This window comes from Erinaceus europaeus, chromosome 1 (assembly GCF_950295315.1).
Source record: "Erinaceus europaeus chromosome 1, mEriEur2.1, whole genome shotgun sequence".
NCBI classification, from domain to species: domain Eukaryota; kingdom Metazoa; phylum Chordata; class Mammalia; order Eulipotyphla; family Erinaceidae; genus Erinaceus; species Erinaceus europaeus.
This window is the reverse complement of record NC_080162.1, coordinates 158,290,376-158,312,387: the sequence shown is the minus strand read 5'-3', so window position 1 is coordinate 158,312,387 and position 22,012 is coordinate 158,290,376. Positions and strand designations below refer to the sequence as shown.

Genomic DNA, 22,012 nt, shown 5'->3' with positions numbered 1-22,012 from the left:
AGTTGAGGAAACTAATAAAATGTCACAACGTGGAATATGGTTTCAGTACCTATTTAAATCTTGAAGATAAAACTCATGGTTAATATCACTGAAATATTGAGGTATAATATCTGAAAGCTGCTTATGTGAAAATTACCCCTACCCACTAAGCTAATGAGCTACAAACCTGAATTCTCCTTGGTTAAAAAAGGTAAATAAAATAAACTCTGATGATCACTGATAGCTGGCATTCATCTTTTAAAACCAATACTTTTGAACACTAGCTCCTTATTATACAGTGTACTGTTTTAAATTCGGAATAGTGCTATACATCTGGCTTTAAGGCTGGAAAAAGAGGCTGCACAATTAGAACTTCTTTTTTAATAGCAGCCTAGAGTGGGGGTAGATAGCATACTGGTTATGCAAAGAGACTCATGCCTGAGGCTCTGAGGTCCCAGGTTCAACCCCCAAAGCTAAACCAGAGCTGAGTAGTGCACTGGTAAAAAGAATAAAAACAAAAATTTTAAAATAACTTTATTTAAATCTGAGATCCTAATTTAAGCTGCCCAAAGAATACCCCAATGTTTGGGGCACTCTCTTTAGCCACAGTCCCATAAGGGTGCCTTATGATCTAGGGATACATTGCATTTCTGACATCTAGTGGGCATAAATAAGAATTGCATGACTTGCCTCAGGAACCAAGGTACAGAATTTCATAAACTTCCTCAATTAACAGACACTTCATTTTAAAAACAAAAGCCATGTTCAACGGGGAAGCAATTACAGAAGCCAGACCTTCCACCTTCTGCAACCCACAATGACCTTGGGTACATACTCCCTGAGGGATAAAGAATAGGAAAGCTATAAGGGGAGGGGGTGGGATATGGAGACCGGGTGGTGGGAATTGTGTGGAGTTGTACCCCTCCTATCCTACGGTTTTGTTAATGTCTCCTTTTTAAAATTAATTAATTAATTAAAAGAAAAAAGCCAGTGGGCTTCCTGCTAGAGTGTTCAGGTCCCCAGGTCCCCCTGTGGTGAGAAGGGGGAAGGGAAATTTCATGAATGGCAGAGCAATGCTTCCAGTGTCTCTCCTTTTCTCCATTTCTTTTCATTTATTTGTATTTATTTGTAAAAAGGAAACACTGACAAAACCATAGGATAAGAGGGGTACAACTCCACGCAATTCCCACCACCAGAACTCCATATCCCATCCCCTCCCTTGATAGCTTTCCTCTTCTTTAACCCTCTGAGAGTATAGACCCAAGATCATTGTGGGATGCAAAAGGTGGAAGGTCTGGTTTCTCTAATTGCTTCCCCGCTGAACATGGGCATTGGCAGTTTGATCCATACTCCCAGCCTGCCTCTCCAAATATGTATAAACATTCTTAAAATTCCTCTAAACATGTAATTTAACTCCTAAATTTCAGTTAAAGGGCTTTCACATTCTGTGTAAAAAGTTTTAAAAGGTCTTCTAGAAAGTCACCTTCAAACATTTTTACAAATAAAAACATTGGGGGCTGAGTGGTGGCGCATCTGGCTGAGTGCATATGTTACAATGTGCAAGGACCCAGGCTCAAGACCCTGGTCCCCACCTGTGGGCGGAAAGATTCACGTGTGGTGAAGCAGGGCCTGCAGGTATCTACCTCTCTCCCTTTCTATCTCCCCCTCCCTCCTCAATCTCTCTCTCTGTCTCTATTCAGTAGTAAATAAATAAAGTATATTTTTTAAAAAGAAGTACATTGGGGCTGGGTGGTGGCGCACCTGGTTGAGTGCACATGTTACAATGTGTAAGGCAGGGTTCAAGTCCCCAGTCCCCACCTGCAGGGGGAAAGCTTTTCAAGTGGTGAAGTGGGGCTACAGGTGTCGCTCTGTCTCTCTCCCTATCTCCCCCTTCCTTCTCAAATTCTGGCTGTCTCTATCCAATAAATAAATAAAGATAATTAAAAAAAAGAAGTACATTATACAGTCATGAACTGAGTGCATTGCAATCCAAGTAAGTCACTCCCAATTTCTTTTCCCAGTATCATCTGGGCCAACCAGGGCATTGATTGATGTAGTATTATTACCAAAAATCATGTGTTGCATGCTATATTTGCTATGGTTCTCTGTGTTGGCTATTATTTCCATGGTTATTTGTTGTGAGCTATTCCATCAATCCCTTTTGCACATCTGAATGCCACATTTCTCCCAATTAAAATGATTTCCTTGAAGAGTGATAAATAGTTTTTATCTCTTCCTCCTCACTTGAAAAGAATAAAGACGTCAGGTGTAGAATGTTAACCCTTCAGCCTCATTACTCAGGTGAGACCTTTTCTTTCTCATAGGATTCTCTAATTCCATTTCAGGTGGTTCACTTCCTAACAAAGTCCCAAAATATGGATATAGACTAGGTCCCAAGAGATAGGGTACATGTTCACATGTATCCATAAATCAGGGCAAAATATATACCTGAAAGAAAAGTGCACAATAGTCTGCAGTGAGTCAATGTATGCAGCAAGCAAGTAGAAAGACCTAAAAAGACACCAAAGTTGTATAAATATTGTTGATTGTAGATCCCATCGACTTGATCTGGGGCTCATATTCAGCTTAGGAGCCTATGTAACCTCTGCATCCCTGTAGGCCTGAGCTCACATTCTGTGGTCATGAGTAGGAATGTTCCAAGCTATCCCAGTTTCAGGACCCATCTTTCTCAGGTGGTAGATACAGTATGTTATCCAGCCTCCTTTTGGAGGTTGGAACATTCTCTACTGTTGTTGATCCACATTGAGGGTAAGTTACTATGGGGGCCCACAAAGGGGTCTATTGTGTTGTTCCTAATGGAGATGACTGATAAAAATGGCAAGAGGGATTTATTCCAGGACTAGGCCCATCATGTCTGTTTGGGAATCTCAGGACTCCCCAAATAGGGCCCCAAACAGACATGATGGGCTTAGACCTGGAATAAATTCCTCTCTCCACTGTTACTGGTCATCTCTATCAGGAACAACAAAACAGACCCCTTTGTGGGTCCCCATAGGACCTTGCCCTCAACTTGGATCAACAATGGTAGAGAATGTTCCATCCTCCCTTTGGAGGCTGGACAATATACTCTATCTACCACCTGAAAAAGTTGGGTCCTGATATTGGGGCAGCTTGGAATGTTTCTACTCATGAGCACAGAATGTGAGCTTAGATCTAGAGTGATGCAGAGGTCACACAGGCTCTTAAGCTGAATATGGACCCCAGATAAGATCAAATTGATGGGGTTTATAGTCAACAATATTTATCCTCCTTTCCCATATTAGGGAGCTACTCTCTTCCTTGATTCTGCTTTTTGGTCCTTTTTCCAGCCATGACTTCATCTCCCCAGACAATAACTTGGATCCACCTGCATATCAGATGTCAGGCTCAGGGAAAAAGAAAAAAAAAAAAAAACTAGTATAGCCACAAGCCCTTTGGAATATAACTAAAATATGCCTACTAGCTATCTACAAAACTGAGAAGCTAACATGATGCCCTCTGGACTTCCCTGGGCAGACGAGCCCACCAGTGTGTCCTGGAGCTCTGCTTCCCCAGAGTCCTGCCCCACTAGGGAAAAGAGAGAGGCAGGCTGGGAGTATGGATAGACCTGTCCATGCCCATGTTCAGCGGGGAAGCAATTACAGAAGCCAGACCTTCCACCTTCTGCACCCTATAATGACCCTGGGTCCATACTCCCAGAGGGTTAAAGAATAGGAGGGACAGGGTGGGATACGGAGTTCTGATGGTGGGAACTGTGTGGAGTTGTACCTGACTTATCCTATGTTTTTTGTCAATGTTTCCTTTTTATAAATAAAAATTAAAAAAAAGAATAAAGACACAGGGTTTTGTTTCTGTTTTAGTAATTTCACATTGTTTTCCAAAATTATCCGGTTTCAGGAGGACTTTCATGATTTTTATACCATAAAAGGTGCATACAAGTCACCACGTTCCCCATCTAAGTTCTGTGCCCCCTTATGTCTCTCCCTGCTAACTATCTGATTTCTCACATTTTATCTTTTTGTTGTTGTTGTTGTTGTTAGTCCCTTTGGTTTAGTCATTATACTCTGCATATGAGAGAAACTTTCTGGTAGTTGTCTTTTACAAAATAATAGAGCATAATTTTCAAGCATGAAGAACAGACTTCAAATTCTGATACAGTACCTATTATACATCACTGAGGAGACTATTTTGTTTTACCTCTCTGCTTCTAAGCTCTCTCATCTATTAAAAATAAGTAAATAAATAAATAAATGGTGATAAACAAAGTCCAGTGTCTTTATGAGAAAGGATAAAATAAACTGGTGAATACCATACTTCCTACCTAGTACACAGTAGTCATAAAATTAACATTACTCATTCTATACAATTATTTTTCCACAAATTTGGTTTTTATTTCACCCAAAATTTTTATTGCTTATAACAGTTTATATAACATTAAAATTTGTATTTTATTAAATCTCCTTATTAGAGGAAACCATGATTTCTAAGACAGTTGTTTTCACATATATACAATTTCTTATTTCCCCATTAGAGATGTCAGTATACCACACCCTCCACCAACTTATCTTTCTTCACATTAGGACACTGGGATCCAAATCTCCTCCCTCCAACTCCCTCTCACTTCCATTTTAGAGTCCTTATATCTACTGTAACAGACCATAGCTTTCTTTAAGTTCCACCTATGAATGAGATCATCAGTATTCTTTTTTAGATATTTATTTATTTATTAGAAAGAATGGGTGAGATAGAGAGAACTAGAACATCACTCAGGCACTCAGGATGCTAGGGATTGAACTTGGGACCCTTGGGAACTCATGCTTGAGAGTCCAATGCTTTAACCACTAAGCCACTGCCAGGGACTTAAGTTGTTTTTTGTTTTATGAGAACTCTGCCAAACTTTAACTCCTGGTATTGCTAGGATTGAAAGTCAGTAGTAATACTTTTCCTTATGTTTATTTTATTTTGTTTTATTTTATTTTAATGAGAGGTACAGAGAGATACAAAGAGAAAGATCAGAGCACTGCTCAGCTCTGACTTAAGGTGGTATTGGAGAGTAAACCTATGACTTTAGAGTTTTCAGGCTTTTATATGACCATTATGCTATCTCCTTCTGCCTTATTTCACTTAACAACTTTTATAAAATTTCAATTAGAAGAGTGTGCCACTTTAAAAAAAAATTAATTTTTTTTTTGCCTCCAGGGTTATTGCTGGGACGCTGCACTACAAATCCACTGCTCCTGGAAGCCATTTTTTCTTTTGTTACCCTTGTTGTTTGTCATTGTTGTTATTATTGTTGTTGTTGTTGCTATCATTGTTGTTGGATAGGACAGAGAGAAATGGAGAGAAGAGGGGAAGTCAGAGGAGGGAGAGAAAGACAGACATCTGCAAACCTGCTTCACTGCCTGTGAAATGACCCCCTGCAGGTAGGGGGGGTGGGGTTCCAAACCAGGATCCTTTACGCAGGTCCTTGCACTTTGCTCCATGTGCGCTTAACCCACTGCACTACCGCCCAGCCCCCAAAATAATTTTTTAAACTAAGTATATTTTAAATTTATTTATATAAAATAAACACTAAGTACCACTCAGCTCTGGCTTATATGGCTTATAGTGAACCTGGCCTCAGGCATGCAACTCTGGTGGCCTGAAATACTGAGCTATCTACCTGGCTTGAGTTCATCACTGAACACAGAGAAAAAAAGGGGGGAGCATATTCTTTGTAGAAGTAGCATTTACCTGATAAAATAAGAATCACCTCATAATTTTTACAGTTTTATGTCTCATGATAAACTAAAAACAAATTACATGTAGTACTTTATGCAGTTCTTCAATGTCTACTTAGTTATTTGAGCACCTCCATGTGTGACTGCAAAAACATTAATCATTTTCTGAGTCAATTCCAGATGAGAGAAATAAGTGCCAATGTTTTATAATAATTGTTTCTATACAATCACACAGTCACAAAGTGGAAAGAATTCTTAGACATTTCCTTTACTAAATCCAAAGCAAAAATGTCACAAATATTCAAAAAAGAAAATTTATGGTTCATAACACAAGAAAATTACTTTATTTCAGGCAGTGTGGTTTTATTTAGATATAATTAAATATTGCATTAATTAAAAAAGAAAATAGATATTGTCAAGTTGTTCTTTATGTCTACCTTCTACAATTTTGAGAATTTTATTGAAATATTTCTCTTTTCTTTTCTAAGCTATATCAATCCAGTCCCTTTAATTTTTACTCACAGAGCATGCCTTAAATTTCCCCCTATTTATTCTGACTAGTTTGGATTTCCTGTGATTTTATTAATATTTACAAGATTATAATTAGTAAACAAAGTACTGGAAAAGTAACTTAGAAGCAGAGCATTCATTTCTAATCATGGCAGAGGATAGTGAATCTTTTCTTGTGAATATGGTTGCAAATTCAGTAGACATGTTCTGAGAAAACACTTTTGGCATAAGAAACCTCTGAGATTGTTGTAGAGCGCTCACATCCTTACTTCAGCAAAGCAATAGTTAAATTTAACAAATGAAGTACTTTGAGACTAACACATTCAATATATTTTTATACTGAACTGAAAACTCAAAAGGAAAAAAGTGTATATTATAATTCTTCTCTTTAGGACATTCATTTATTTTGTCCTAGGAGATAAATCATATATACAGGAAGTTGTCTATACTGAAGGAAAATATCTTTGAAAATAATAAAATAGAAACTGACTCTACACATGTGAATATTAAGAACAGACGAAGAAAAATGTCAAAGTGGACCACCCAGTGGCAAGTTTTCTAGGATAAGTTCATCTTGAAGAGGTGTGATATTCTGAGTGGTTATCTGATCCATACCCACCCCATGTGCCTCATTTCATTATGGGGGGGATGATATTGATGAAGCTGAAGGTCGTGCTCAAACTGAAATTACAAATTTTCTGGTTCATCTCAACTTTCAAGATTTAATTGGTCTTCCTCTTCCCATATGAAAATGTTTCCACTCTTAAAAATACAAACTATTTCTAGTACACTTCTGTTATTAATATTTAAAAATATCTTGACTTGGAAAAAAAGGAAAGCTTGATCAAGTACATCAAAGTAGAAATGACAGTTGATATTTTCCCTTACTACTTGGTTAAGATGTATTCTTGATGTCTGAAATACGTTATTTAATAAGTTGTTTTCATCAGCTACTTCAAGTATTTCATTTGTCTCCTTGTTGCACTGTGATTTGTTGATGTGTGAATTCATATCACCCACAACTAACAATGTATGCACAAAAGACACACCAAACTTTTTCTTTAAATATGACTGAAATTTCTTTAAATTATTGTCTTCCTCTAAGTCCAAGAGGCTTACTTTTACTTTTCGTCTTTTATCTATCATATTAATTGCATTACTGAAACAAAGCCATTCAAATGCATTATTAGTTGCATTATCAATAAAATCTTTTTGCCTGTTTGCTCTATTATTCTCATCTCTGAGCATGTTCTTGTTTGATTGCAGTAAATGTGAACCTACTTTCACCCACAAATGGAGAGCTAAGAAATTTTCAATGTCAGATTTTTTGCAGTATGCAAATCCCCTGTTTTCTTCATTTATAGGTTGGATAACAACAGTTAATATTGGACAATGTTGTCCACAAATAGCATAGAGTTTATCCAGAGAGTCACCTTCCTGAAGTGTACCACGAACTGCATTATTACCTGGCAATGGTTGGTTTTTAACAGTACCATCAGAGACCGGGTGAACTTTGTTGGCAGCAGATGTAAAGACATGAGTGACTGATGTGCATACTCTTTCTGACTGATGATTATCCTTCCCCTCGATGTGGTCATTTGTTACTCTCTCCTTCGCACAAGCTTTATTTTGAGCTTCCACCAAATCCTCATGAAAGGGCTCAGAATCACTACAATGAGGCATGTTAAAATAATGGCATTTCCGTTCTAGAGGTTGAGCCAGCTCCTCCAGTTCTGAAGAGGACAATTCAGCTATGCTTGGACCTGGGGCCAAATTTCCAAAATGTGAATATGGTACCTCACTGCTGTTATTATCAAGTAAAGTATCCAGTGATGTGGTGTCTGCATTGCCACCAATATCAGAATTTTCATGAGATGATACCCTTAGCAAATGATTTTCTTTCAGAAGCCACTTGCCTTTGTCAATCAATATTCCTTTCTCTACATCATCTGTGATTCTCTTATAATCATTGTGCTTTGCATCATGCTGTACAGTGTCTCCCTCATAACTGTCCCTCACATTACCAAAGTCACATTTATTTCTTCTTTCCTCCTGAAATGTCTGCAGCACAGAGGAGTCAAGTGACTGACTTTCAGAATCACAAAGAGCCTCTTTCCCAGAGCACTGAAATTCCAGAGAATTGTAAGGACAAACCTGAGATCTGTGAATAGTCCCAGAAAAAAAAGATGGTTTCATAATCTCTGCTTTGCCATACAGTTTTTCTATTGTCCTTTTAACAATTCCTTTATTGTGTTCTTTCATATGGGCAATCACCTCACCACTGTCACTGTGGGTTTCACTGGATGTTTTATATGGCCCCTCATTCTCACTTTCTTGACCACAGTCTGACCAATCAGAAGTCACCGGACTTTTGAAGCAGTTTTTTAAATCAAGAGGGGACTCTGAATGACATCCAACTTCCATGTTTTTCACCATCATTTTTACTCTCACTTTAGTTTCTCTTTCAGTGAGCTCCTTTTCAGCATTTTGCTTAGAATCATAGCAAAACACTAAAGATGGTGGTGTTTCCAGTCTCCTACCGATTGTCTTACAAATTAGACCATCCTTTCTTCCTTCTGTAACACTGCTGCTAGAGATTTCTAGCAACTCTAAATTTTTCTCAGCTTCTAAATCTTTTTGGATTAATTCTTCATTGGCTTGCTCTCCTGCATTTACCTTTGTATGAAAGATACCACTGTCCTGGTATTCTAATTCTTCAAGTGATTCCAGTTCAGAAATATTGTTTCTCTCACTTGATGTCGTGTTGCTAGTTATTGAGCCTGGTTCATCAGAAGTCTTTGATTCTTCCTTATCAAAGGATGCATATTTATCTTTATCCTGGAACTTTCTTAAAGAACCATTTTGAAATTCATCTACAGAATTACGTTCCTTATCAAATTCCAGATCAGTTGCATTTAGGGAAAAGTCACGGTGGCTTAAGTTACTGGTATTTTGCTGTGACACAACTATATTAAAGTCATGTTTACGACCTGAGTCTGGCAAATCACTTAGATCTTTCTGAATGTCATTATTCCTTCCTAATTCTTCAGGCACTTCCAAATTATCAGCACATGCAGTTTTTTTAGAATTTAAAGTGTCACTGGTATTGCAGACTTTGACAGGAACATAAGTCAGATCAACTGGACAAACTCCCTCAAAGGTATAGTTTTCTTCCTGACCACAAGCATTATGGAAATACATAGTGTCGGTAAGTGAACAGACTGTTCTTGGTAAGTAAGCCTTATTCATGGATGTGTGATCTACAGCACAGTCATCACTTGGAGAAAAAGTGTCACTGGGGTTATAAGTCATTTTGGGAGGATAAGTCTTATTCACAGTGCATGTCTTACAGGAAGAACAGTAAATCTCTGAGACACTGGATTCAGGGGCACAGTCTTCAATGACTGAGTAGCCTCTGACACTGAAGGAGACTTTCTCTGTTTTTTCATTATCAAGACAGCTGGGAACTCTCTGAATATTAGGTATGGAAGAATTTTCAGAAAGACCTATTGGGATGTCTTGTTCTTTCTCAGTGAGTCCAAAGTGATTAGTGGCTAACTCCAGTAAATTGGTAACAACAGCCTTCAGGTCATCAGCTTCCTCCACAATGGCAATGTGCTTTAGAACCTCCAACAATGACTGTATTTCTGAAGCTTTGTTGGTAGTCTTTTGAGCACTACCTTGACAGAAGCTATTTATATTTCCCTTTAGGTTTAGTACCAAAAGCCAAGCTAGAAGGACATTAGTGGATGACTTATAAATTGGAGAAGGGAAAGAAACATCTGTAAGTGAACCTGGCAACTGAACAATTCCATTCTGAGTCTTGCTTATACTAGGAACTAAAGCCTGCAGTTGGTGAAGTAATGGGACTGGTAAGAGGTCTTTTGACATAGCCTCACCCATAGGCTCTACTTGAATAGCAACCTCTACACTTTTTCCTTTTGCAGCTAGGTTTATTTCTTGACAAAAAAGACTTGCTTCTGATCCTGACTTTTCAGCAGATAACTTACTTTTAGTATGATCACCAATAACTGAATGTGCCAAAGTACCATCCTCATCTGGAGAAAGCAAGTATTTAGCATTCAGAGATTCGACCTGGTTCTCATAGAGATCTTTGGTGATTTCATCACTGCTGTGTTCATCAAAAACTTTACCTACATCTTTATCAAGATTATCTCCTGTCAAAAAGACATGTTTAGCTCTATGCTTACTATTTTCCATGGCAAAATCATTTCCTTTTCTAGAGATCATGTGGGAACTATTTCCTGGAAAACCACTGCAATTACAACTTAACACACTCTTTTCCTTTTTGTATACAGATGATTTTCTAGGCTGTGAAGCTGAATATGAATCTATGTTCTGCAACCATTTCTGTATATAATTCTGAACTGAGTAATGGGCAGTGTCTTCATGAAAATCAGGCTTTTTCAAAGAAGCTAAAGAATTTGCTCTGGGTTTATGTTGTTTTTTAACAATAGTACCTGATTTCAATTTATCCCCTTTTTGTTTTTTCTGGCTTTTAAAAGTTGTATGTGAACTACTAACTTTTGAAATTAAACTCTTCCTTGTCATTCCTCTCAAATGCCAAGATAGCATTTCTCCTTGAGTCTGTACTCCACAAAAAGCATTTGGATTCCGCTCAAGGAGATTCAATACATGAAGTACATTTTTATTTTCCAAAGTATTTTTGCAATACTTAAGGTCATCATAGGGAAATGTTTTGTTTCCTTGACCAGTTTCTACTTTTGTAGGTCCTCCTAAGCTTACTTTGTTTAGTGGTCTAGATTTTCTTTTGACTAAAAGTCCTTGAGCCTTAGGAGTCTGAATAAAATTTAATTTGTGTCTCTGGAAATTCTTGGAATTTACAGGATTGAAATTACTTTGGGAACAAAGATTATTTGAGTCAATTACCATATCTCTTACATGGGTATCTTCTTTACAAAATATCCTTCCCTTAATAGGGCTGTATAAATCATGCAGTATGTTTTCCTGCACAATTTTGCCTCCACTTTTACTGGAGACTCTTTTACTAGCAACATCCCCAATCTGATGCCTGAACTTCATCACTTGGTTCTGAGTCTTCTTTTTGCTGACAACAGATGATGAAACTTGCTTTTCATTTTCCAGATAATTTGTTAAACCACACTGAGAAAATTCATTAATTAGTCTGTCAATTCTTGTGGTGATAGCAGAGAAGCCTACTGAAACTGGGGTCTCAGAAGCAGTTTTATTTGTCCCAGGGTTGCTATTTGAAGAATGAGTTGCAGACGCAACTAAAGCAGAACTGAATGTATCACTGGTGTTCACGTAAGTTTGAAAGTTCCTGATACTAGTTTGGTTGTCTGGCAATGCATTATCCATTACAGTTTCCATTGAAATTGAGTTTTCTGATGAACTTTCTGGCAAGTCATTACTATGGGACATCTCTAGAATCTTCTGAGTTGCGATTTCTACACCACCAGAACTTGCTGCATTTGATTTCACTAGCCCACTTTCTTTTTCTCTTTCTAAAGATAATTCCATATGTTCATTGTTACTGATATGAACAAGTACTGGCTTGTTAGATACTGATGACATTTTACTACAAGAATGATTGAGCATCTGGTACTCAGACTTGTTTCCCCTACTTCCCTGTGCAATAATTTTCTCTTGAACTTTGGTTTCAGATACTGAGGTCACATTCCTTATTACAGATTTCTTCCGTCTTGTTTTCCTTGGCCCAGGAGTAGGAGGTCTATGAAAATGATGTTTCACTTGATCCTGAGTTACCTCCATGGCATTTCTGTTTATAGCAGCATTCTCCCAACTGCAAGTTTCAGCATCTTGATTTGTCATTTGCATGTTTGTCTCCTCTGCCAAACTGCCCACTTGATCACTGCCTTTATCCAGAGGTGAGACAACTGCAGACAACGGGCAAGCAGTAATCTTTAAACTAGATGATGGATCATCTGATATTCCTGGAAAACTACTCATCTCACTCTTTTCATCATTATTAGAAAAACCAGCTTGGCTGACTGTGGTTGTCCATTTTATAGCTGCCTCTTCCTTTATTTTGAATCGAACTTTCATTTCAACTGTCATAGTACCATCTTGATTAAAAATAATTGATTTCTCAACATCATCTTCAGAAGGATATATCAGTAAATTCTGAGAATCGTTTTTTTCTAAGGCCAAGTAATTTTCAGATATAAAAGAATGGTCTGAGTAACTATCAGTATGATTAAATTTGTCAGAAGAAACAGAATAAATTTGGGATCTTGGACTTGAAGGCACATGTGTGCTTACTTTCAAATTTTAAGGATAAAATATATCCCACATCAAAATTAATGTAGAAGGAAGATAAGGTATAAACATCCAATAGAAGAGGCAGCAAAGAAAGAAAAAAAATAGTAAAGGATTAGAATGACAAATAATGCACATTCTAAATTTTATAGTAAAATATTATCAATATTTTCTTGCCACTATGTATGCATTTACTAGTTCAACATACTGTTGAACACATTTTTATAAACTACTCTTAAAAAGAGAATTTACAAATCTACTTCAAAGAGTATGACACAGAATTTTAATGGTAACAAGTTTAATAAGACAATCCAACAGAGTATAAAATAGAATTAGATATATTAGTCTAGAAAAACTAGATTTTTGTAAACTTTTATATTTTCTTTGTTTGTTTGCCAATGCTGAAACTGAAGTCTAATCAAGGGCAAGTCAAATAAAGCAAGTTATAATTTATGTTATTCATTTTCCTATCTGTGTATATGCATGAAACTCATCTATGGTATTGTGAAAGCCAAACCACTTTAAATTTATTTAAAAGGCTAGATAAATCAAGCAATAATTAATAACATTCACTTTGTATCATCAATAAATATAATAAAAGGCATTCAATAGAGAAGACCCAGATATCAACTTATCTTTCTAATGTGTGTCTCCAGAGATAATCTTGGCACTTATGCTTTATAAATTCAATCAAGTTCTTATTAGCAGTTTATACAGATCTACACATGTTTATCACCAACTTAATACCTTTAGCATTTTAGACAGTAGAAAATTATATTCTCTTGTTTTCTAGTATATTTAATTATAAATGAAAAATATTCTTTTAAAAGTAAAACTTAACAAAACCCTCAGATTCCAAAATCACTGAGAACCCTGTATCAGAACAAAGTAATATATTCATTTTAGTAACATGACCAAGGTGATATTGTTTGAGCCCCCGATGCCCCACCTAACGGGGGGTCACTTCACAAGCAGTGAAGCAGGTCTGCAGGTATCTTTCTCTCCCCCCTCTGTCTTCCCCTCCTCTCTCCATTTCTCTCTGTCCTATCCAACATCAGCGACATCAACAACAATAAAAACAAGGGCAACAAAAAGTAAATAAATATTTTTTAAATCTTTAAAAAAAAGAACTCCTCTCCATAACAACTGCTAGCATTTTAAGTTATACATAGATATAACATAATAATTAATAAACATATACCAATTTAAACATATATGTCATTGATTTAGGAAAGCTTTTAAAAATTATCAGAACATCTCCATGCCTCTTCCCAATTAATAATGATACCAACTTCCTTTTAGAAAGTTTTTAGCCAATATTTTCTTTTCTATGATAAAGGAAACAGGTTATTTAAGCAAGAATTTTTACCTTGAGGCTTAAAAAAAATCTCAGGGCTAAAGATAAAGGAAAATAAGAACAAATATCTAAGTAACTCACACTTTCTGCTTCCTGACTTAGCATTTCCCTTGGGGTACACACGACGAGAGATCCCAGGTAATCTAGCAGGAAGCGAGTACTTTTGGATATCATAATTTCCAGGCTTAAATGGCTCTCTTCCTGCTGCCACCACAGCTCCAGAGCTCAGGATCACTGCCTGAAGACTAGGAACCTAGAAGAAACCAAAGATGTATGGTCCTTACATAAGCAACGTGAACAAGAAATAAAACTTTATTCTCAGGCAAGGGTGATAGCATAATAATTACACAGAAAGTTTCTCAAGCCTGAGGCTCCAAAGTTCCAGATTCAATCCCTGCACCACCAAAGCTAAGTAGTGCTCTGCTGAAATAATAATAATAATTAATAAATCTTTATTCTTTGTATATGGTGATTTTATAATTGAAATAACAACCTTTAACCAGGCTTTCTTTCAACCCAGACTTGAAGGAGATCATCACCAAGGATTTGTTAGAGTAAGGTACGCAAAACAAGTGGAAATATCAAAGTTAGGCAGGGAAAACCAACCTTCTTACTGAACCTATATACAGCTGAACAAAGACCTGTCATAGCTAAAGACATCGTTAAAAGTTACACAGTACTGCCTCTGTAGTCTCCATCAACATATCCAAGGTATCATCACATAGCCAACCTGAGACAGTTTAGAATAGGCCCGATAGGCACACCAAGGTCAGAAGTGCATGCTCTTGCATACAGTATGCTGTCAGCTGCAGGGAAACTTCTCCCCAGGATCCCTCAGGAGTTATCACAAGAACATGCTTTCTCGAAAAAAAAATATATATATATATATACTGTTCTTGGCACCTGGGAAAGGGCCCTGTGGTAGAATCTTGGACTTCAAAGCAAGATGTAAAAAGTTTGATCCCCGACGTGCCAATGCCCATGTTCATCGGGGAAGCAACTACAGAAGCCAGACCTTCCACCTTCTGCATCCCACAATGACCTTGGGTCCATACTCCCAGAGGGTTAAAGAATAGAAAAGCTATCAGGGGAGGGGACGGGATACGGAGTTCTGAGGTGGGAATTCTGTGGAATTGTACCCCTCTTATCCTATTGTTTTGTCGGTGTTTCCTTTTTATAAATAAAATTTTTTTTAAAGTTTGATCCCTTATATTACATATCGCAGCATTATAACTAAGGTTCTCCTTTCAAAGGAAATAAATGTTTTAAAAAAAACTGCATGAAAATATGTATGTGTTTTTTTAAGGAGGAGATGATGATGTGATGGTGACCACTCTTGTCCTCTCCTTTTCAAGTTACAGTGTCCAGATTAACTTAGATTTGGTGTTCTGGGAAGGCAGAAAGGGGAACTGAGTGTGAAGGGGGAAATAAAAAAAAATGACTATCATGGCCAAGGTTTCATCAACTTCTGACCATTCACCCTGAGCAACTTCCAGCATCCTATCATAAGCATGAGAAACACACACACACACACACACACACATCATCATCATCATCATCATCATCATCATCATCATCATCATCATCATCATCATCATCATCACCATCATCATCATCATCATCATCATCATCCAGGCCCCATACTCGGATGTTTAAAGCCACTGGACGGCTCACCTTCCTTCCATCCGTGGCATACAGCTTGGTCACCGGGCACTGCATGACTTGGGTCAAGTGCTGCAGAAAAGCTTCGAAGGTCTGAGTGACGGTCCTGCTCAGAAGGACCACGCGCCGAGTGTTCGGGTCCCCGTTCCTGAAGACCAGGAGCCTCCGCGGGGCGCGCCGCATGCCGGGAGATGCAGCCACAGCCATTGTGGTAGCAGCAGCGTGGTGGCTGTGCGCATGCGCAGTGATGGTGCGACTGCTGAGCCAGGGCCGCGGGCGCCGACGAGCCTTGTCCAGGTCCACAGGTTGCACCTTCCTGCTGTGGGAACACAGGTACGACTCACCGTCCTCCAGCTCCTCCAGGCGCGTGATGCTGTGCCTCCCCCGAGGCGTGCTGATGTTCCTCACCCCGAAAGGCAGGGGCACCTTCCGTGATAAGTTGTCCAGCAAGGCATCAAATGTCTTAAAGGAACGCGGGTTGACCACCACCCGGACCCCACCAAACTGCGGGTCTCCGCTCTTGTAGAAACTGATGCGTTTGGCCACCACGGGATGAGTGAGGCTGAAGTGTCGAGAGGAAGGGACGAGATCACCAGAAGAAGTCGGGTGAACCATGGAAAAACTAGTGGAAGGAGTCTCACTCATAGTGGTTGAGACCTAGAAAAAGAAGGGACATGTGAACACATGATGGTGCAAATGCCAGGAAATTACGATGTGAGAGCCTGGCTCTTCCTGGGGCTTGAGTCATTTAACAATTCACTTTGCCCATTTCGAAAAAAAAATTTTAAGGGAATTACAGTAAGAGGGTACCAGAAGTGCTTAAAGGTACTTACAAATGTAAAATAAAAACAACTAAAAACACAAAGTCCTAGTAGATAGACTTAAATGCTGGTGCAATGGGTGTTTAAGACTATACAAACCCCGGGGATGGGCGGTGGCGCAGCAGGTTAGGCGCTCATGGCACATGGCGCAAAGTGCAAGGACCGCCATAAGGACCCGGTTGGAACCCCCGCCTCCTCACCTGCAGAGGAGTCGCTTCACAAGGTGGTGAAGCAGGTCTGCAGGTTTCTCTTTCTCTCTCCATCTCTGTCTTCCCCTCCTCTCTCCATTTCTCTCTGTCTTGTCCAACAACAACGACATCAATAACAATAGTAGTAACAACCACAAAAACTTTTTTTTTTTAAAAAAGGGCAACAAAAGGGGGAAAAAATAGCCTCCAGGCTATTCATGGTGTAGGCACTGAGCCCCAGGAATAACCCTGGAGGCAAAAGAAAAAAAAAATCCGAGCGTGACTAAGTGAAAAGGAAGCTTGCTGTCTTTGATTTGTATGTATGCATATTTCTTATTCAAGCGAGGAAAAGCCCAGAAGGCTAAACAACAGCTGATGACAGTGTGATCTCTGGATGGCAGAACTGTGGGTAATATTTTTATTTGGTATACATTGGTAAATGTTGTGGCTCTTTAAAATTAACTAGTATTATTGAACAATTTGAAAAGAACAAAAGGGACCTTTGAAATAGCTCACTTGGATAATATATCTGCTTTTCCATGTGCACGACGAGGTTTGACCCCAGTCCCCGTTGCGTTAAAGCTTAGGTGCTGTGGTCTCTACCTTTAGAAATATATATATATATGGACTAGGGAGAGAGTATAATGATTATGGAAAAAGGCTTTCAGTTCCCCGGTTCTACCCCAGCATGAAAGAAGGAAGGGAGAAATAAAAGAACAGGAAAGAAAGAAGGAAGTAACAAGGAGATATAAGTCAAACTTTAATGAGAAACAGGAGAATTTGGATAGATCATTAATTCTGCATGTACTGGTAGTCAAGGAAAAGGAAGGACCAGAAAAGGCTTATAGAGATCAGATTGCTGTCTACGGCCATACCACCCTGAACACGCCAGATCTCGTCTGATCTCGGAAACTAAGCAGGGTGGGTCCTGGTTAGTAGTGGATGGGAGACAGAGATCAGATTGCTAAGTATCCAGGCAGTGGTGCACCTAGTTGAGTACACACATTATCATGCACCAAGGACCTGGGTTCAAGCCCAGGATCCCACCTGCAGAGAAGCTTCATGAGTGGTGAAGCTGTACTGCAAATGTCTCTCTGTCTTTCCCCTCTCAATTTCTGTATCTACCAAATAAAATAAAAATAAATAAAACATTTAATTTAAAAAATGTTCAGATTGCTGGACGGTACTAAATGAGAACAATAGGAAGATAATATTAGCTAACATTAAATTTGAGAAGGAATGTTTCAGCCCAATTAAAATAGTGTTAAAAGTACATTGTAGAAAATGCAAAGAAATTACATAGTACCTCACTAATCCTACTTTGTGAATCATGGCTCTAAAAAAAATTGTTTTCACTGCTCATGAAGCTTCCCTCCTGCAGGTAGAGACTGGGGATTGAACCCAAATCCTTGTGCATGGTAATGTGTACACTCTGCCCCCTCTAAACAAATACTTTCTTCTGTGGTCCGGCAGGTGGCGCAGTGGATAAAGCATTGTACTCCCACGCATGAGGTATTGAGTCAATCCCAGGCAGCACATGTACCAGATTGATGACTGGTTCCTTCTCTCTCTCCTCCTATCTTTCTAATTAATAAATAAATAAAATATTAAACTATATATTTTCTTTTTTTAATTATTTTTATTTACTGGATAGAGATAGCCAGAAATTGAGAGGGAAGGGGATAATAGGGAGAGAGACAGACAGACAACTGCAGCCTTGCTTTGCCACTTGCAAAGCCTTCCCCCTGCAGGTAGGGCCTGGGGACTTGAACACGGGTCCTTGCACATTGTAGCATTCGAACTCAACCAGGTGTGCCACCACCCAACCCACTAAACAAATATTTTTTTAATGAGTGACAGTACACTCTGAGCTGCTAAAAATCTGGGGACTATTCCCAGAACTGGTAAAAATTTCAAGAATGTATTTAAGCATTCTCAACCAATCACTGAGGTTTATCATCTTTTACTTCTCTATGAAGGTAGAGTCTGACTATAAGTAAGCAGCAACTTGGAGAAGGATATGTCTAGTTTGGGACTTGTTTTCATACATAGCATATTGTGGCTACTTTCTGTTGCTTTAAATCAATGTAATTATTAGTGTCTTTTGACTGAGTCAGAGTGCCCTGCAGCCTTGATGACAAATTGAACAAACTAAACAAATGCAATCAGTGTTACACAGATGATAAAAGCATGCTTGTCCTTATAAATCTGGTCCAAATCACCTACCTAAATGTTTGCAAGCTGTTAGCTAAAATTCTTTATTTATCTCCAGTGTGATTTGCAAGTCTTGTTTATAAGTAATTTAGGAAAATACAGCCAAAGGTCCAGCTAGAAATGAGACAGATTTTCTGTTCTCCCTCCCCAAGTAGTTTAGAGTAAATATATTACATAAGCCAATAAAGACAGCTGTAACAGGCATGTGCATCAGGAACTTGCAGAGGAGTCAGCAAAACTCAACCTCTTCTCATCCTTGGCTAATAAACTATGGCCTGACCTTGGAAAAGCTGCTTAGTCTCCATGCCTCCACAACTGTAAGAGGGATAAATTCTTTTCATCTTAAAAGACTTCACAACTCTGCCACCAGATTTGTTTTAAATTGGTTTACTTCCATATGATTTCAAAATATTTTACATAAATAGTGTTTGATACACATTTTTAAGTAATTTTGGAAATTTTTATTTGCCTATATTTAAGTCCACAGTAAAGCTATTAAGTTCAACAGTTTCTTTCTGAATTCTACCTGGAACTATAGCTATACAACCTAATACACTAAGGGTATTTTTTTAGAGGGTAGCCAAAGTAAGAGAAAGGAGATTTTGTACTGGGACCAGAGAAAGGAGCATGGAAGAGAAGGACAATTAAAGAGAAGACGGGACCCCCGTTACTCCTGTCCTGCTACTTCTAGCCTTGAACCCTAGTTTTAAGTCTGTTGCATGGAGGAACGTAGCCAAAGGTCCCATATCTGGGGAATATGCCAAATACCTAGCAGTGAAAGTGCAATTGTAGAGAAAGTACCTATAGCAGGATAGTTGACAAGCACCTTGATGAGGAGGTTGTTGCAACAGCAAAATAAAAATGCAGATTTGTATGGTCCACATTGCTTATAAGAGATTCTCTGGGAACTCCTGGAAGTCACTGATGAATATTGGGGTTTTCTGTGCATGTCAGTGAGTTTAGGAACCAATAATAAGGTAGACATGATGTAATATATCATGATAAAAAATTGGTGTTATCATTGAATATTCACTGTACGTACACACATACAAGGTGAAATATTATTATTGGGGAAAAGTAATCAAGCCTTCTAGGAGGTGGGGGTCAGCAATTAACATAATTATATGAAACTACTACAATGTCTGTAGGACATTCATAGACTAATAATATTGATGCAGTTGAAAAATAGTTGGAGCACCCTGAGAACATCCAAGAGGAATGTGTAATCAGATTTAGGCTGATGTTGGAAAGAGACTGTAGTCTTAGAGACTTAGTCTTAAAGTCACACACACACACACACATACACACACACACACAGCAATAGAGATACTCTCCAGAAAGCAGAGATTAATGCAGCATCTATAGTGCACCTAACAAAACCAGTGGCATGCTCATAAAGTCTTCACTATAGAGAATTATGAAACATAGCTACCAGCCAGCCACAAGTTGTGGTTAACAACTCCATCACATCTTTTTTAATCAGCTTTGAAAACAAGTCATAGAAGCCAGGCAATGACACAAGGACCCAGGTTCAAGCCTCCAGGAGAAAAGTTTCACAAGCTGTGACGCATTGCTGCCGATAATCTCTCCTTTCACTCTCTATCTCCCCCTTCCTTCTTGATTTCTCTCTGTATCTGATAAGTAAATAAAATTTTTAAATATGTTAAAAAAAACTAGTCAGAATGTGTGTGAAAATGATACATCAGTCACATAAGGTTTATTTTATGCCTTCAGCTTGACATGAGAGGTATCATGGCACTAGAAAAGGCTCCAGTGCCTTAGTATGTCTCCCACTCTCTATTTCTGTTTCTCTCTTCCACTCTCCTTGTCCCTCTACCTGAAAAAGTCCACTCTGGAAAAGTGAAATCACATATGAGAAAGACCTTGGCTCTGCAAACAAAATAATAATAATAATAATAATAATATAATTGAGAGTCATCTAATTCTACTCCCAGGGAGTTAAAGTGAAGGAGGAAAATTAGAGGTGGAATGAGATCACAAGAGAAAACTGCTTTAAAATCTTAAAGTCTTCCACTTGCCTCAAGTGACTTATCTGTAAGTAGCCATGGGCCCTTGTAAAAATCACTTGCCTTCAACTCAAACTACATGTAAATGCTACTCAGTATCATGTTCTCTGTTCTCTTTATCACCTGTAGTAAGATCATGAACCTATCATGATCCTCAGTATTCCTTCTTAAGAGTGAAATTACTTTTGACAAATTTTGGTTCACTAGTTCATCCATAGATGTGCCATCACAGGTTTTAATCAGTAGTGCCTATAAGTTCATGCTTCTTAGAATTAAAATGTTGCCTATATTAATGTGGCCTATAAAGTAAACCAAGAAGGGTCTACTTTATAGGCGATTGACCACTACCCATTGACAAAACAGATAATAGATTTACAAGATGCAGGTACACCGTCTCACTAATCACATTTAGAATTTTATTTTCTCCTATGTAGTAGGAATTAAGGCAACTCAAAAATATAAAATAGAAAACAGGTTCTGCAAAAGACTCATGCCTGAGGCTCCAAGGTCCCATGTTCAATCCCCAACTCCACTATAAGCCCAAAACTGAGCAGTGCTCTGAGTATGTGTCTTTCTTTCTGTATGTCTCATTAAAATAAAATAAAATAAAATAAAAATGGTCTATTCCAGATGACAGTTCTATACAAATTCAGAGATTGGATTTTGCAGGGGGAAAAATGAGTGCAATTCACAGACTATCTTAAATCTGTGGGAGTGGGGATTCAGAAAGGATATACATATGGGAAAGTGGGCCCCATCCAAGGGTTCCAGGACTAGGGGAAGTAGAGGCTTTATAGTGGAGATGTGAGGTTCCTGCTGTCTTAGGGTTCAAAAAGACAATCGATAGTTAATGTTATCATCACATTATTTGGTAATTGGGTTAACTTTGAAAAGTCCTTTTGTTAGGGTTTGCTGTACAGTACCCAGTATCTTGTATATAGCTGTGCTATTGGTTGCTTCTGATCTACTTGGTCTAGGCTTTTGAGAGAGTCTGCATTTCAATTACACAGCCTATATATTGAAAAGATTCAGTTTGTGTTTTGAAAAACTTTGAGACATACAATTAATTTCCCCCCTCGTATTAATTAACTAGTGATTTATATGACTACATTTTACTAGGAGTGTACATAAACACCATTCCCACCACCGAAAGACTGTGACCCATCCCTCCCACCCACTCCCACCCCCCACTGTCCCAGGAAGCTGCATGTCTACCCCTCACCACTGGGTTTTTACTTTGGTGCCCTACTTA

At 38.4% G+C, this 22,012-nt stretch overlaps 1 protein-coding gene across 1 annotated transcript in view; it reads right to left on the bottom strand.

Moving 5' to 3' along the window:
- RP1 (RP1 axonemal microtubule associated) overlaps positions 1 to 16,155 on the bottom strand; it is a 180,182-nt gene extending 164,027 nt beyond the window's left edge. The window contains exons 1-2 of the mRNA XM_060198887.1: positions 15,523 to 16,155; positions 13,930 to 14,101 (exon numbers count right to left, since the gene is read on the bottom strand). Coding sequence (XP_060054870.1) covers positions 13,930 to 14,101; positions 15,523 to 16,155 — 805 coding nt within the window. The remainder of the gene's footprint in view (positions 1 to 13,929; positions 14,102 to 15,522) is intronic.
- Between the last annotated feature and the right edge of the window lie 5,857 nt (positions 16,156 to 22,012).